At 37.1% G+C, this 15,796-nt stretch overlaps 1 protein-coding gene across 8 annotated transcripts in view; it reads left to right on the top strand.

Moving 5' to 3' along the window:
* The window catches only part of lrba (LPS-responsive vesicle trafficking, beach and anchor containing), a 283,633-nt gene that overhangs the window by 82,214 nt on the left and 185,623 nt on the right, over nt 1–15,796 (top strand). For 6 of the 8 annotated variants that reach the window (XM_015344622.2, XM_015344620.2, XM_015344624.2 and 3 more), the window contains exons 28-33: nt 928–1,096; nt 1,292–1,706; nt 7,507–7,676; nt 10,853–10,931; nt 11,488–11,621; nt 13,249–13,310. In XM_015344622.2, the coding sequence (XP_015200108.2) occupies nt 928–1,096; nt 1,292–1,706; nt 7,507–7,676; nt 10,853–10,931; nt 11,488–11,621; nt 13,249–13,310 (1,029 nt within the window). The remainder of the gene's footprint in view (nt 1–927; nt 1,097–1,291; nt 1,707–7,506; nt 7,677–10,852; nt 10,932–11,487; nt 11,622–13,248; nt 13,311–15,796) is intronic. The other 2 variants (XM_069188464.1, XM_015344623.2) reach the window with 1 other exon arrangement.

Consider the following 15,796-nt stretch of genomic DNA (forward strand, 5'->3'; position numbering starts at 1 on the left):
GCTCTGTCATTGAGCATCCTTCTGGCCTACAGTATGTAGTGTGCTCAGAAATGCTAACCTGCATCACCGACTGATATTCTGCCTAAATCTTAGTCTGTCCCGAGCATTTGTCAGCACCAGACCATTGACCAGTCCACTGCCAGAACTTCAGCACAGTAGCTGAAATACAGCAGAGCAGGCCACATTTACATCTGCCTTGAAAGTGTTCTCACCTTCTGCTCTTGCCTGAACCTGGACTCCATTCTACTTCCTTAATCCCCACCTGACCTCAATCCACATTGGCAATTTTCTCCATTAACCTCTGTGTATCCGTCCACTTCGGCTCCATCTCTGCCTGTCTTTGAGTTTTCAGTTTTCAGCAATCAGTTTTTATCAGTTAGCCACATCATAAAAACAACTATTAAAATAAATATATTTTCCTTATAAAATGTGTATTTTATAAATAACCTTATTTATGTTTTCATTGAAAATGTAGATTGTTGTTTTCATGCATCAGTGCTTATGCTTATTTTTTCTAGATCAAAATGTCAGGCTGTCTATAACACAGTCTAAAGCACCCAGTATTAGTTTTTGAAGATCTTTCCTATTTTTATATTACTTAACCTGTAAGATGTTTCCTATTTGAATAACATATTTATTTGAAGTTTTTTTTAAGCAACTTTTTAAGCAGCCTAGTGACCGAATGTAAAAAAAAATCACCCACCATTCTATCTTACATCAGATGGTCTGGCAAATTAAAATATACAAAATGTGGTTAGAGTGTTTCAACGCAGTATTGAAAAATGTTGAGAAGAATTACAACTACATTAAATAACTGTCAAACAGTAAAAACAGTCTTGCTTGTTATACTATTGGATTTTGTCAAGTGAATGTTGGGTAAATTACAGTCTTATTTCCCTAACAGTAGTTAATGTTTTCTTTTTCAAGGAGGACAGCAAGCAGGCGCAGTTCCTAGCCCTGGCTGTGGTGTACTTCATTTCAGTCCTCATGGTTTCGAAGTACAGGGACATTTTGGAACCACAGAATGAGAGAAAACATCCTCAGCGCAGTCAGTCGGTGAAGTCTTCTCAGAGTGGTGGAGATGCTGCAGCTGCAGGTGTTCATTTTGTCTCGTGAATGTTTTCGCAAACAACACTCACTTAAATGTTTAGAACTAAAATGTATTTACAGTTTTGTGCGGATAAGTGTTTTTGCATTTGTGCATCATGTCTGATTTTGATGCCCTTTTGTCTGAAGGTTTTTGATCATGTGTAGCTGCGTAGACTCAATATTGGAAATGTGTTGATTCCAGAAACGGACAAGTGTGCTGCCGGCGTTGACCTTGAAAACGGGGCCGCTTCCCGCCGGAGAGATTCTGGGATCGGAGAAGAGCAGGCTTCCGCTGCAGCTGGCGAGATGGAGCGCGGGCCCGCTGCCGGGGCTGAAGGGGACGCTTCGGGGCCAGACGCTATCAGCGAGGTGCTCTCGACGCTTTCCTCCGAGGTGAAGAAGAGCCAGGACGCCGCCGAGCAAGAGAGTAAGGCCTCCTCCTCAATGGCTTCAGCCACTTCGGGGAAGAATGTCAACGTGAAGGACATTCTGCGCAGTCTGGTGAGCACACCAGCAGAAGATCTCATTGTGGACCCCAACCTCATCCCTCCAGGATTCCTGGGGGCTGTTGTAGATGGCAGCAAGGACCAGTCTGTGCAGTTCCGCTCCTTTGACAGGTGAGCCCCAAATCATTTTGCTTTCAAATTGTGGTTTATCTTGGATTCCTCCTTATAGTCTCTGTAGAACAGTGTATGATATCAACCGCTACTATCCAACATTTTATAGTGCCTTATTGTAGCCACTAAGGCTGTATGATCAATTAGCTTTTTCACTGGAATTATCAAGGTTAGAGCTGAGGTTACAACCTGAAACAATTACCACCCAATGGATTTAAATCTTAACCCTTTGCACTATATACTTAGTGAAGGTCTACAACAAAGAAATAGGAAACATAGTTGTTAAAAATAACCATAAAAATGGTTTGGTTGTACTATATATTGGTGGAGGTGGAAAAAAGACTGCAAAGAGAGCTTTGCTGCTGGAAGCTGTTTCTTTTCAGCATGTCAGTTATTTACAAGCATACTTTTTCATCTCATCCTCTGTGGATTGAGGGGTTGTTCTGTAAAAAAAAAAAAGCTCTGCTCAAGTTGGAAATATAAATTCTCTTCCCTCGGGAAATACCAGAGCAGTTAGAGTTTAGTGGGAAACTCTGTAGCCGCAGACATGACTATGTGCTATAGGATGGGCAGAGTCTGGTTTACATTTAAAGTATTGTTCTGTGGCAGACAAAAAGCACTGAGTTAACATGCTTGCTATAGAAAAAGGCACCTTGTAAAAAGTTCTCATGTCGAAAAGGGTACTCACTCTAATATCTCTGGGAATTTTAAGGCATCCCTCTGATCCTGTATTTATCTGAGGAATGCTTTGTCAGAAATCAAAACTCTCCTCATATCTTAAGGATTATCAACCCTGGCTTGCCATCCTCTGCTGGAAAGTATAGAGTAACAGCTAAGTAAAGGAAGCCTGTTGGGTCTGCCAGCACTGCAGTCCTTTCCAAAGATTAAGGTGTGCCTCTTCATTCCCCTGCCAAAGTCTGCCTCTTATCTCATGCAGGATCCACATGCCCCAGTTAGAAGGTGCCAAGTTATCTTGATGGCTCTTGCTTCTTGTCTTTTACATCACCTCTAGACTGGATCTGCTTTCTCTTTGCAACCTCAGAGGCTGAGGATTACAGCTGTGTTTAAGAAGCAGAAGCACTCCTTAGGGGTGTAAAGCTACTCCTCTCCCCTCTAACCACTGAAAATATGTGACCTTACGCTGATATCATTTACAGATGGGATGAACATTGATATATGTAATGTAAATAGATACATAGGCTGATGTGTATTTTTTTTAATAACTCTGCCTTTACTGATATTTGATTGCAATTGAACTGGATGGTTTTATTTTAAAGCAGAATATTCATATCTCATCTCTGTTTTCTTAAGATTGATCTTTTGTGAAGAGGTAAATTGGCACTTAAGGTGACTTTTGTGGAGGTTGCTCATGAAAAAAACCCACCTACAGTACAGCGATTCCATAATGCTTATTTATTTCAGTGCCTGTCTCACGAGTTGGACGCCCATCAGTTGTCACAGAAACATTTTCAAACTGCATCAAGACACTAGTGTTTACATTACTCTTGACTTCCCATTTAAAGTGTTTCAATTGACTGAAAACAATATACAGCTTCTTCACAGAACAAATGTCAGCAGCTTTTTCAAAGTGAGAAATGACAGACGGCCCCTCTGTGGATTGTGCTGGTGCTGTGGATTCCTTTGGTACGTGCAGTTGTCATAGCTGGTAGCATCTTTGTTGCTTTGGCCAAAACATTCTGTTTGACCTGTTCAGTGTTAGCCTCCTGTCGTATCTGAAGAACTGGGTCAACACTGAAATCCTTTACCCATATTATTAATTATGAATATCTATACTGTATGGAAATGTTTGTGGTTTTGAGAGCTTTTTTTATGGTTTCTATCATGGATTTGCATTAGAATGAAGACACATAATGTTGACTAACAAATGCAATTTAAGATCTGCTTATTAGCTTTGCTAATTTTTTCTTACAATGAAGGAATTTTAGAGGCAAATTACATCTCTCCAGCCACATTTATGTTTGATCAATAAAATTTAAGTTTTATTTTTTACACTTCTCTTTGCATGTATAATTTTGAACATAGAAGCAAGTCAAAAACCATTTGGGCTTGTGATAAGTGTTTATCAGTTGATGTCATTAAGAGTAACTAGTATCAACAGAAGAATTTACAGAGCTGTGTGTTTAAAGAAAACTTTTCCTTATTTAAAAATTTAAGCAGGTTAGATTTGTGAAACACACTTCAAGTGAAAACAGACAACCACTGCAAATACTGGCAAGGGCAGAGACAAAGTTACTTTTAATTTACCAATTAAGAGGGACTTGGAAAGTGTAATCAAAACAAAACTAAGAGCTGTGACTTAAAGAAATGGGTTAAACAGACTGTTCCAGGACTTAGAAATAGATAACATTGCTCAAGTCTTGACAGAACTGTCCCACCTTCTTAACAGGTTATTGTCTGGACAGGAAATGTGGTGTTACTAAATCATTCATGTAATCAGTGCGAAGGCCATGCAAAGCCTTGTACGCCAGGAAGACGATCTTCCGATCAATAGAGAGCATAAGTGGAGTCAGTCCAAGGAATGAAACGAAGAGGGCTATGCAGAGCCATTTTTGTATGTGCATTCGCTCAGCTCATAGACCAAAATTCTTGCAAACACAGGATAACAAAAATGTAGAAGGGAAGAAGGATGTCCCTTGTTGGTTAAACTTTAGGAATCAAACCTAGCCATATTTAGTAGTGTAACAAATATTGTCTGTTTTGTTGCCTCTATGATGATGACTGTAGAACTCTGTGTGTACAGGAAATGCTTTGTTAATTGATTGTGGATTCGTCCTAGAAATCAAATTCTGATGCTGAAAAAGAGGCAGTCATTTTCAAACTGGGGAATTTGCTTTTGACTCTTTATAACACTATTTCAATTAAATATTTTACTAAAGTTATTACAATTCCTGAAGGCTATACAAGAGTTCTGATGTTCAACACATTTTACGCTGGATTGAATGTTTAAGACATTGGAGGAAGGGAATCCCTTTTGTGGTTAACTAGAACTTAGGAATTGCTCAGAACTGATAGAAAACTTAAGCAAATAACATTTGGAAGAAATTCTTTCCTTTGAATGTCAGACTTATAGAAACACTAATGTTAGTTCATTCCACAATCAGTCTGTTTACATTCTTTGGAACAGCACTGGTTAACCTTCTAAATAATTCAGTGACCAAAGTCCTGAATCCAAATCTATTGATGCATTGGTAGTCCATTTAACAGATTACTTGATGCCTGATTAATTTACGCCAGCTTGTTGGCCACTGTTAAATGTACCTAAGTGTAGCTAATGATGTATTGAATAATTTAGAGAAATAATGGGAGAACAGATGGACCAACCCCTCCCCACCTCCAAGCACACACACACACTCTCTCCTGCCCTGTAGAATAAGCATGACACATGGTCACTTGAAAGATAAGCATGCCACTAAATGTCTCTCTGATTACGCTGGTGTTTAAATTCAGCTTATATATGCTTCCTATAATGTGCATTTCATACATTTGTCACTACAGCACTTCCATTTCATAAACCTATGTATTTTTATTAGTGAAAACACCATGACAAATTGTAGTTCATTACAGTGCTTATTTTTTTTTTAAATGTGAAAGTATTGAATTTTGGCATGCTTTTGCTTAAAAAGGTTAAAAAACAGCAGTACAATTAAAATATTGATATGTTTAGATGTGCAGAGTCATGCATTTTGTTGGTATTCATTGTGTTCAGTGCTCTTCTGCGTAAATCACAAATGTGCACTATCACAGGTGTTTAATGATGTCTTAAGCTTCTGTTTTATGGGCTAATGCTTATTGTAATATGCTTTACCAAGAGCATTGTAAAAGTGTGTCTCCATTGTTAAGTGGGGTTAAAAGCATTTTTAAAGTCTGAAGCGGACATTCAGCAGGGCTTTTTTACCAAATGTAAGTATTTAAAACCATTGTGGGAATTCTTTCTGGATTTCTTTGTAGCACAGCCTGCAGAAGATGTAATTAAGTAAATATCCAGATGAATGAAGCACATTTCCAGCTTATGGATAGTGCTTGGTAATTAAAATTAAGCACTGTTCAGGGAGTGCACTGCGCTTTGGCGGTAAGCTTTTCCTAATTAGTAGGATTCTTGCACCTCTTGTGGGTAAAAAAATTCTCATTAAAGCAGCCTTTAATATCATCTTAATGAGATAGGTTAAACATTTGTTGTTTAGTGTTTCAACTGCAAACCAGGAGGTCGTAAACGAAAATGGGGTAATCTGCATGTGTGCTATTTTTATGTACTCTTTTTATCACCACAAAGATCAATCTGTTATTGTTAGCCTGGCATGGAGCTGGATCTCCTCAGTCCAATTTAGACTTGTATCTTTCATCTTTCATGTTAAGCCATTCCATATCTCTTTAAGACTTGAGCAAAAAATTGCAAATTATTTTGACCTAAAACTAGTAATAATTTTATTCTTATGTCATGTTTTGTGAATCCATGATATCACTGGAAGAATAATCTGGTTATGTGCCACTTGAGCTGCATTTTGAGAATTCCCCAATATAGGTCAGGAATCAATCATTGTAAATGAACTGAGTTGATAAAACAACAGAAGAAATCAGGGAGACCTCTAGATAGAAGAACTGACATAAAAGAGTGTCTTGAAGTGAAGAATATTTAAAGTACATTATACTCATCAGGTTGGATCATGACTTTGAACGTTTGCCAATATGTTCAGTATAAAGGTATATATAAAGAAATACAATGAATTATGACCTACTTTATACAGCATCTTACGTGTGTCACTCTTTTCAATTCATGCTAATGGATTGGAGATGGGTTATTTATGCACTGGCTATATTCAGTAGTCTCTGTAGAAGAAATTGAAATGAAAATAGAAATTCGACTTCAGTAATTAAAATTTTTTGAGAAATATGTTGAGCTAGCATTACATTATACACATTGATTTGAAAGAAGATTGATGCAACAATTAAAGAAAATCCCATGTCAGGGAAATGTTGCATCTATTGCTCCCACTGCCTTAATAGGCTCTCGGTTTTATTTTGCAAGCTTGGCTGTATCTTTTGTGAAATTAATGTTCCATAGTCTAATGGAATCTCCTGGAATGGATGTTTACTCTGTATGCGTTTTAATTATTGCACAAGTGTTCATTTTTATTTCAAATGCATTATGCAGAGTGGTTTCTTCTTGCAGAAGAACTCTTCAAAGATAGTTTTCTTTGCGTACAGTAACTCAATTATCCTGAAATAAATTATTGGTCCACACATTGTAGTTTTGAGACTTGCCCACTGCCGTACTCAATTTGATTAGCAAAGAACTGCATCATCACCGTACAGTGTATCTGAGTTTTTAAAAAGGCCAACAGGCAGAGGGAGAGTCCATCACTAATTATTAAGCAAGTCCTCTGAATGTTGCACTGGTGTGGAAAGTTCAGCAAGTTTTGCAGTAATATTCATGGTCAAGTCATTAGAGGTGTTAATCTGGTAAATAGTTCAAAATGAATAGTTCGTAAATGTAGTAAACTTAAGTGACTTCCTAAGAACTCTTTGTAATATAACGGAGGTGTCCAAATGTTTGCTGTTGTGCCCAGGTACAGCACAGAGCCAGGTAACATACTCTTAAGAGAACAGTTTGGAAGACATGTCCTGTGTAGATAGTGGTGAGGCTTCTGGATTGTTTTAACAAGGTCTTTGAACAACCACTGTATGAGGCCTGAACTAAACTGTCCCACTCCGTGTTTTAGAAATATTGTTTACATCTGCATAATAGCACTGGTTTATGTATATCTGTTTCTTTTCTTCCCAGAAGTGTTGTGGTAGCTCCCAAAAAGGCTGCTGCAGCCCCAGCTGGAGCTACAGGCACCATCTCTCCTGCCACCCCTGCCCCTGCCACTGCAAGCGGGACACCCGTCAGCGACGTCAGTGTGGTCTCCGCTGGCAACGCCTCCCACAGTGCTGAAGCCGAGAACTCCGCCGGTGAGTTAACCACGAAACTTATGGCTGTAATTTCCCAATACTAAAAAACTGAGGGCCGAAAAGTTTTAGAGCTTCACACTTCTAAACATTTGCTGAAGAAATCAAATGTTAGGAAGAGTCAGATTTCTTCATACTGTAAATAACCCATATTACCCTTTCACTTCTTGGCTACAAAATATGCAATATAAATTGTAACGAACTGGAAAATTGCCAGATTTGAGATATGACTTTGACTGATTTATGGCCAGACCATTTTTTCCCTGTAGTGTTTAGCTTGAGCACTGTGTTGAGCTGCACATACAGCTTTGCCAGCAGTTGGATGGGTGGCTTGTGGTAAACCATCACTACAACATGCGTTGTCTGTGAAGAGCAGAAGTTGATGATCTAGGACAACATTGAATATTTGTGTTCCTCATCATAGAGATGCCTTTTAAATGCCGACTGTCACGGCACATCAGACTGAAATAAAATCCTCTTTGAATTTCTTCTACTTTTGGTGGGATGGTATAATAAGCTGTGAAACGTTGTGGGAATTGCAGTAGCATTTTCCAAGCTATGATTGCATCAGCACATTAGCTTGTTTTTTAAGTATCCCCCACAGATTATGGGATTCATTTCCCATGACTATTTATTGGGTAATATTTGTGGTTGCTTGACATGTCATGTGAGCTGATGTACCAGGATTTGTATGGTAAGAGGAGAAAGTTAAAGGATTTTTGCTACTTGCTACAGTCCCTGCAATTGAACACTCTTTACCTGTTGTTTTTATTGATGGCCAAAGAAGAATTGCATCAGTCATTAATGAAACAAAGCTTCTAGATACTGATAAGAGAAACCTGTTTGTATGAAGGAGGTAGTAGAAAGTCGTGAAGAAGAGAAAAACGTCCACTCAAGCGCTTGCTGTGGATTTTTATTTGTAGTTTGTTCATTAGATTCATCTGGTATTCAGTCTTCTGAAGCTTTTTTTTCCTTCTTCATCTGTGGCTTGGATACAAGGAATCCTGGTTCTTTAATATTTAAAATATACATTTTAAGATATTTAGATATTTATGGTAGACAACCATTCTGAAACAGTCACTTCCATTGTTAGATACAGTATGTCTTTTAATATTGTTCTGACAAGCTTTAGCAAATAAAAATGATTTTGTTACTGATATAAAGCAGAAATAAGTGAAACATGTTTTTTTACATGACCTGTTATTTTAGCTACAAATGCTGTTTTAAAAACCATATTTTTTTTGTTTTGTAGGGTACAAAAATACTTTTTACCCTACAGTTTGATTGTGTAACACCAACATGAACTTAAGAGGATTAAAATTGCAGATGCAATACAAATATTGGAGAAAAAAAGTTTTTTTACACTCTTGAGCAGAAACAAACCTTCTCAGGTGTAACATTATACTCTATTCTAAATTTACTGACATTCCTTGCAGGAAAACTAGTGGAAGGTTATAACACTTTAAATTGCAGTTTTGCAGATTTTTAATCATATTTTTTTCTTAGATGAACCTATGTGATAATGCTTTGAAGACATTTAGATATCAAGACTGAGTCAAACAAACCATACTGCAAATAGAGCCTTTACAATAATCACAGAATGATATGTCCAATCACAGCTGATTAAGATGTTTAAAATATAGGCTCATTTTAAAAAGTCTGTATTTCTGAATGTAAAACCCAAGTCTTAGGCTTTATTTTCCTAAGCCTCTTGGATTTCTGGGCCCTTGTGTGTTTCTGTAAACAGTGCTACACTGGGTAAACGCTGAACAGCTAATCTATTTGCATTTCCTTTCAAGTCCTTGTAAATGTCTGTAAAACCATCACTCTGAAGGAGACAGTTTATCAGGGAGGAGATTAATAGAGATAAGTTAATTTACTTCCACATGTTTGAAGTGGCTACTTCATTTACACCCGGGAGAGTTTCCAAAAGCCACATTTGCTTGTTCTGTAGCCATGTGGTCTGTCACATGCACCGACTGCTACGCAACTGGGAAATTCGATATAGTTCTAATGTTGGAAAAAATCTGTCAAAGGTGCTTGTTGAGTTTTGAAACATGCTTATCATTACATTTGCTCAAGAATGTGATAAGATCCTTTTCTTCAAAATAATACAATCCTGCAGAAATGCCTTAAAATTTCATGTAATTTCTGAGACTCTTAAAAATAGGCCTCTGTGGCTGCTTGAAAAAGTTTATTTTGAACATGCTATAATTTACAAGATACTTTTACTTTTCTCAGATGGGCTAGAGCGGGAGTGACTCATTTTGTTTTAAATCGGATGGAGTTGCACACCAAAATTTGTATAGCAAAGTTGGTTTTACTTGGAGTTACTTTGGCATGCGTGGAGTGTGTAGTACATGCTTTCCCATATTTGCCTCTACTTGCGAATACCAGGTTGCATGTGTGTGCAAGACAAATTCTGATTTTCCTCACTCTGGGATTCCAACAGTTCAGGCTTCAGCACTGCACAGAGGAACAGCCTGGGATTCCTGCTGTTGGAGAGTTCAGCTCTATTTAGGAATAACGTCCCCTTCTGCAATATTTGTCTTAAAAACTAAAATGGATTTTCATATCATGAATTTTGTAACATTCTCAATCTCATTTAGTGAACAGCAGAGTTCCATTATTGTGCCTTTGGCATTACCTTACTTTTTACTTTTTAGAATGTTGTTGTACATGAAGTACCCCTGCATATAGAACTTTATATCCATTAAAAGAAATCTTTTCACTTAAAAATTCTCTAATATCATTTGTTGACCATGAACAATATAGTAATTTACACGCTGTTTGCTATCCAATGCTTTTCATTTATCCGTCCCTGAACAGGATGCCAGACACACAAACACACACTCACACCAGGGCCATTTTTTCCCAGAAGCCAATTCACTTACCCCCATGTCTTTGGATTGTGGGATGAAATGGGAGCGTCTAGAGGAAGCCCATGCGAATGCAGTAAGAACATAACAACTCCATGCCAGTAGCACCCAAGGTCTAGAATGAAACCCAGGATCCCAGTGCTGCGAAGCAGCAATGCTAGCCACTACACCACTACGCCGCCTTCTTTTCATTCATCTTTATTTTCATTTTTGTAGACATGAAATGTAACCTTTTTTTTAGAATCAGTGAATTATAGTTGGGCAAACTATAAATGTAATAATCTCTTCCATTATGTATAGGAAGTGGATCTGCAAGTGCAAATCTTCCATCTGTTCCCACACTGTCCCCAATGACTCAGGAATCTGTTTCAAATATGAGGTACCGTCATATCTTTTGGATGGCATTTTTGTCATTTGTAATTCCGTACAGATATTTTTGCTCTAGGAACCATTTTGAGTTCTTTCTCAGGTTAGTTAGATTAGAAAAATATTTTTTTGGTTTTCATGTGTATGGGATATTTAGTTGCATTTAATGTATTTTATCAATTTCATGACATTGCAATCTAGTTTGAAGAAGTTAGAATTTCTGATCCATGCATGTGCATAGTATGTGTAGTATTGCATAGGTCATATCCAAATGTTTTATTTGTACTTTTTTTTCTATGTGTTTTCCTCCAGCTTCAGACTAATGGGGAATCTTTATACTCTGATTAAAAGCATTTGGCTTTGGGAACAGGTGCAGCAGAACTGTTTTTTGAAGGTGTCTTTCTGTGTCTTGATCTAGAGAGGCTTTTCTTCAATTAATGATTTTGTGCCTGTGAAAATCATCCTTTGCTTTAAGTTCTCCAGTTATGTTTATACGTAATAACTCCCATCTCACTGCTTCCACCCACTATTGACTTACTAAAGAAAAACATGTTTTCTGTTTCTTGCAGCATCTCTGAAAGGCTTGAACATGCTTTGGAAAAGGCAGCACCTCTCCTAAGGGAGATTTTTGTGGACTTTGCTCCTTTTCTTTCTCGTACCCTTCTAGGCAGCCATGGTCAAGAGCTGCTTATAGAAGGTACAAGTAAGTAATTCATCCACTCTTGCTGTCAGTGCAACCATAGGAGTATTGGTTTCACAATCCTTTACCTGTATAAAATGTCACACCTACATGAATGACACAAACTGCTGTGTAACAGGATTTAAATAATTTAGACGCATAAGCATTTTGAATCACTTGAATCTTCTCATGTGACTGCAGACCAAAAATTAAAGAGGAACTGCAATGTGGCTCAGCCAGGCTTCAGCCTAAAGTCATCCTTGGCAGCAGGTTTAAGCAGTTATCCATAGGACAGTCCTGTTATGAATGAACCACAGACTTTATTGGAGTTTATTGGAAGCTGCCCATAATGAATGAGGCAGTTTTCAAGTGTAGGCTCTTAATATTTTGAAGCACCATGGTAATCAAATTTAAGCCGTAAACCATCTAGAGTATCTTTTAACTAACTGATTACAGTTCTGCAAAGGTTTTATAGAGAAAGGGGTTAGGGGTCATGCTACTAATAAGAGTGTTTTGGATGTCTACTGCCACCAAACAAAATGGAAACTTGATTGATAGCTGCAGGGCTGAAGGGAGCGAGTAACTGAGAAAGCAAAGGTCATGAAGCCATTTCCCCTCTCTGCATATGTAATAACCCCCTCACTCTGAAATAGCAAAATGCAGATATGATGGATCAATAAGACATATGCTCTGCACATTTGTAGCTGTAATACAAGGCACAAATATGTATTAGTTTACAGTAACATTTTGTCGGTTCATTAAAGTCATCAATATTTCCATCCCTGCAGATGTTGCAGAATTAATTCAGCCTTTTTTTGTGTAAATCTTGTATGAATCATTGATAATGCAGTTGATATAACAAAAACATAAAGTAAATCCAAAACCAAGAACCAACAGCACATTGTTTTAAGGGACTATTAATCTGTTCTTTAGCTTTTTGCTGCCTACAATACATGGGGTGATTTGTTTTAAATTTTGTGAATGACTATTCAATTTTATTTCATTTTTTAAAATACGCCCAACAATAGATTTCTGAATCTACCTTGAAAATACATGATACAGTTCCGTTATGCTTTATATCCTAGCCAGTATACACTCCGTTAATCTTTTTTTTATCTGATCTTTCTAGTAATATGCTTATTCCAGTTTTATTTGAATCATCAGTTAATCCACATGTTCAGTATGAATAAATTTACAACCATTTTCCAGATATATAAACACATAAGGATTTTGCTAAATATAATGTTGTATTTTCTCTTTAATGTCCAAAAAGTTTCATTAATAAGCAAAACGTAAGTACACATACATGCAGATTAAGAAAAATAATCTTCTTTCATATATTTTGGCAGTATTTGATAAAACAGTTTTAATTTTCATTTACCACTATCCCATCATTATTTTTCTGTGAATAAGTCAATACATTTGAGGCTTCAGATTTTAATCAACTAACAAAAGAGGTGTTGTAATATATTTGGCATCTTATCAGTAGTGGGGGATTTGACCTCATTTGAAAATGAAACCTGACTCTTCTGTACAGTAAATTAATCCAGGTTGCTGCAGTGCCCATTCAGAATGTGTTTGAATGTGGATAAGCAAAGACTCCTGAATTGTCAGGTGGTGTATGAGAATGGGTGGCCTTTTGTCTTTTCAGGTTTGGTCTGCATGAAGTCGAGCAGTTCGGTGGTGGAGCTGGTTATGCTGCTGTGTTCTCAGGCAAGTTATCTGCTTACTGCCCTTAAATAATGCTAAAGAAGATTCACACTCATTGTGTTTACGGCTTAATATAGTCAGTAATTTCTTACTCACAGGCAATGACTTACTGCTCTCATATTATATGCAATAGAGACTATTACCTTGATTATCTTTCCAGCCACTTTCCAGCCAGTCCTTGCTTGTCAATACAACTTCACTTATTAGTTTTAAAAAATGTACAATAAGGCATTTTTAATGAGTAGAGTATTGGTACAGAGGTCAAGGGTTCCGACCCATTTAAAAACCTTTGACCTTCATTTTGTGGCCCTTATGGTTTACTTGGCTGATGAATAAGGATAATGCAAAATTAATGCTTTTTTGCATCGACTTGTTCATTTTTTTGTGGCGATGTTGCCAGATTTATTTAGGTAATGCTGATGGACAGTTCATGAATACAAATGAAAGAATCATAGCAGGTGTGAAAAATCAATACTACATGTTGTCAATAAACCGCAATAAGAGCTGTGGCTTCAGGAGATCGCACCTAATGGGTGTTACATTGCGGTGTTGGAGAGCATTAGGCTTGCAGCATCCGTGCATTCAAACACTCAGGGCAAATAAAAGGCTTTTTTGGGGTACTTTTCCTGTTTCCATAAACAACATGTGAAGCACCAAAAATAAAAATTAAAACCATACTACAATAAAAAAGAAACTAAATTGATTAATTACACTTCACTTCTTTTTGCCAGTGTATTTTATCAGTTTTATTTTTAATGAAAAGCATGTTTTCCCCTGCTTTTTCTCTCCCATTTATCTCGCATTATTCACTACACTTATTCTCCAAAGGTAATATAGAGAGATTACACATCAGTTTCGGTGTCATTTGCTGCATATATTTGGGGAGCTGGGGCACAGGAAAGAACTGAACCTTAGCATCCAGAAGGGAGAATAAATGACATGGTCTAATGCACCTATTTGTCATATCTGTCAGGGTGTTGTTTAATGCTAATCTAATCAAACAGAGAATCTGGCGATTTGCTGCTCAGGCCCAGGCAGAAACTACTCCAAATCACATGCTGAAGTTCCTGAGGAAAAGGAAAATAAGAGAGGGATTGCAAATATGGCGTTGATTGCTTTAATAAATCATCAAACTAAATTCTCTTACAGCCAATGCAAATTTAATTTTATTGTGGGGGAAGTGCTCCGCCTTAAATTAAAAATGGATAGGGTCTAAATGAGCCCATATTTATCTAGGGATAAATTATACGCACACTGTTGTACTATGATAATTACATTTTATGATTTGCTTGTGCGTTCTTTGAGTGGGTCAGAAGGCAAAGGCACAGCAGTGATTTATGTCATTATTAAGTGAAGTTACTTTTGGTACATAAAGGCGGAAGAGATATGGAATAAGATGTCAACAGAATAAGGTGCAGATCTGGGGTGGAGATGGGGATGAGTTTGATTGATTTTTTTTAAGTACGATAGGGTGGGACGCCATGCTCTCTTTCTAAAATTTTAATTAATTTCCTTGTTGAGATGGAGTGGGCTTGGTGTCAGAGATCAAAGGATCAGGGCAAAAAACAGTTTTTAATCATTGTGAATATGAAAGATGTATGCATGACCACTTCAGGCTGTTATTGAGAATTGGATTCTAAACAGGAATTTGATAGTCTTGCCTTGTGAAAGAACATGTAGTCTTTTGCAATTAAAGATCAATTTTCATCATGGGCATTAACTGCCGCATGGTTTATTTCAGCCCACATACTAGATATTGTATTGATTCTTATATATAAACTTCTAAACTGTGGAATATGAATCTCTTCTCAGTGGTGCTGGGCTCAAGAGTAAAGGCAGTTAACATCAGAGTTCTGGTTTATCATGTAGTGTTCCATCAAGTTGAATAATAAAAGAGACAGGCTTCTGTACTGATAAAGGTAAACTGGAATATTGAAAACCTTTAGTCAAATAGTGGATGTCATTCAAATGTAGCCCTCATAAGAATTATCTTATGGCTGGAGATCAAATACTGAGAGAACCTTTGTAAAGTCAGGTAATGGTACCAGAACAGGCAGATTAATAACCAGTGGAGAACAAGCAAAGGGCATTCAAAAAGATTCAGACAAAATTCATGACTGGGCAAACATAACATTTAATTTTTACAAATTGCAGAGTCTTAGTTGCAAGTAACAAAAGCATAAACTATAAATGAAAAAAAGAAACACATATGAATCTTTTACGCCGTATGAAAAACACTAAGGTGTTTAATTTGACACATCATGTTCTTTCTCCAGACACTTTGACGTAGCAATAAAAATGCGAACAGGAATGTGGGATGCAGTTGAAAGAATGGCATGTAAATGAGGGTGTTTCATGTTAAATTTGTACAACGCACTACAATAATATGTAGTGGTTGTTACAAAGACATTTCTGCTATGCAATTAGACCAGAAATCAGTTACCAGATATATTCCAGGCCCATATAAGAATTTGTAAAAAAAACTGAAT

Source organism: Lepisosteus oculatus, chromosome 1 (genome assembly GCF_040954835.1).
Source record: "Lepisosteus oculatus isolate fLepOcu1 chromosome 1, fLepOcu1.hap2, whole genome shotgun sequence".
NCBI lineage: Eukaryota > Metazoa > Chordata > Actinopteri > Semionotiformes > Lepisosteidae > Lepisosteus > Lepisosteus oculatus.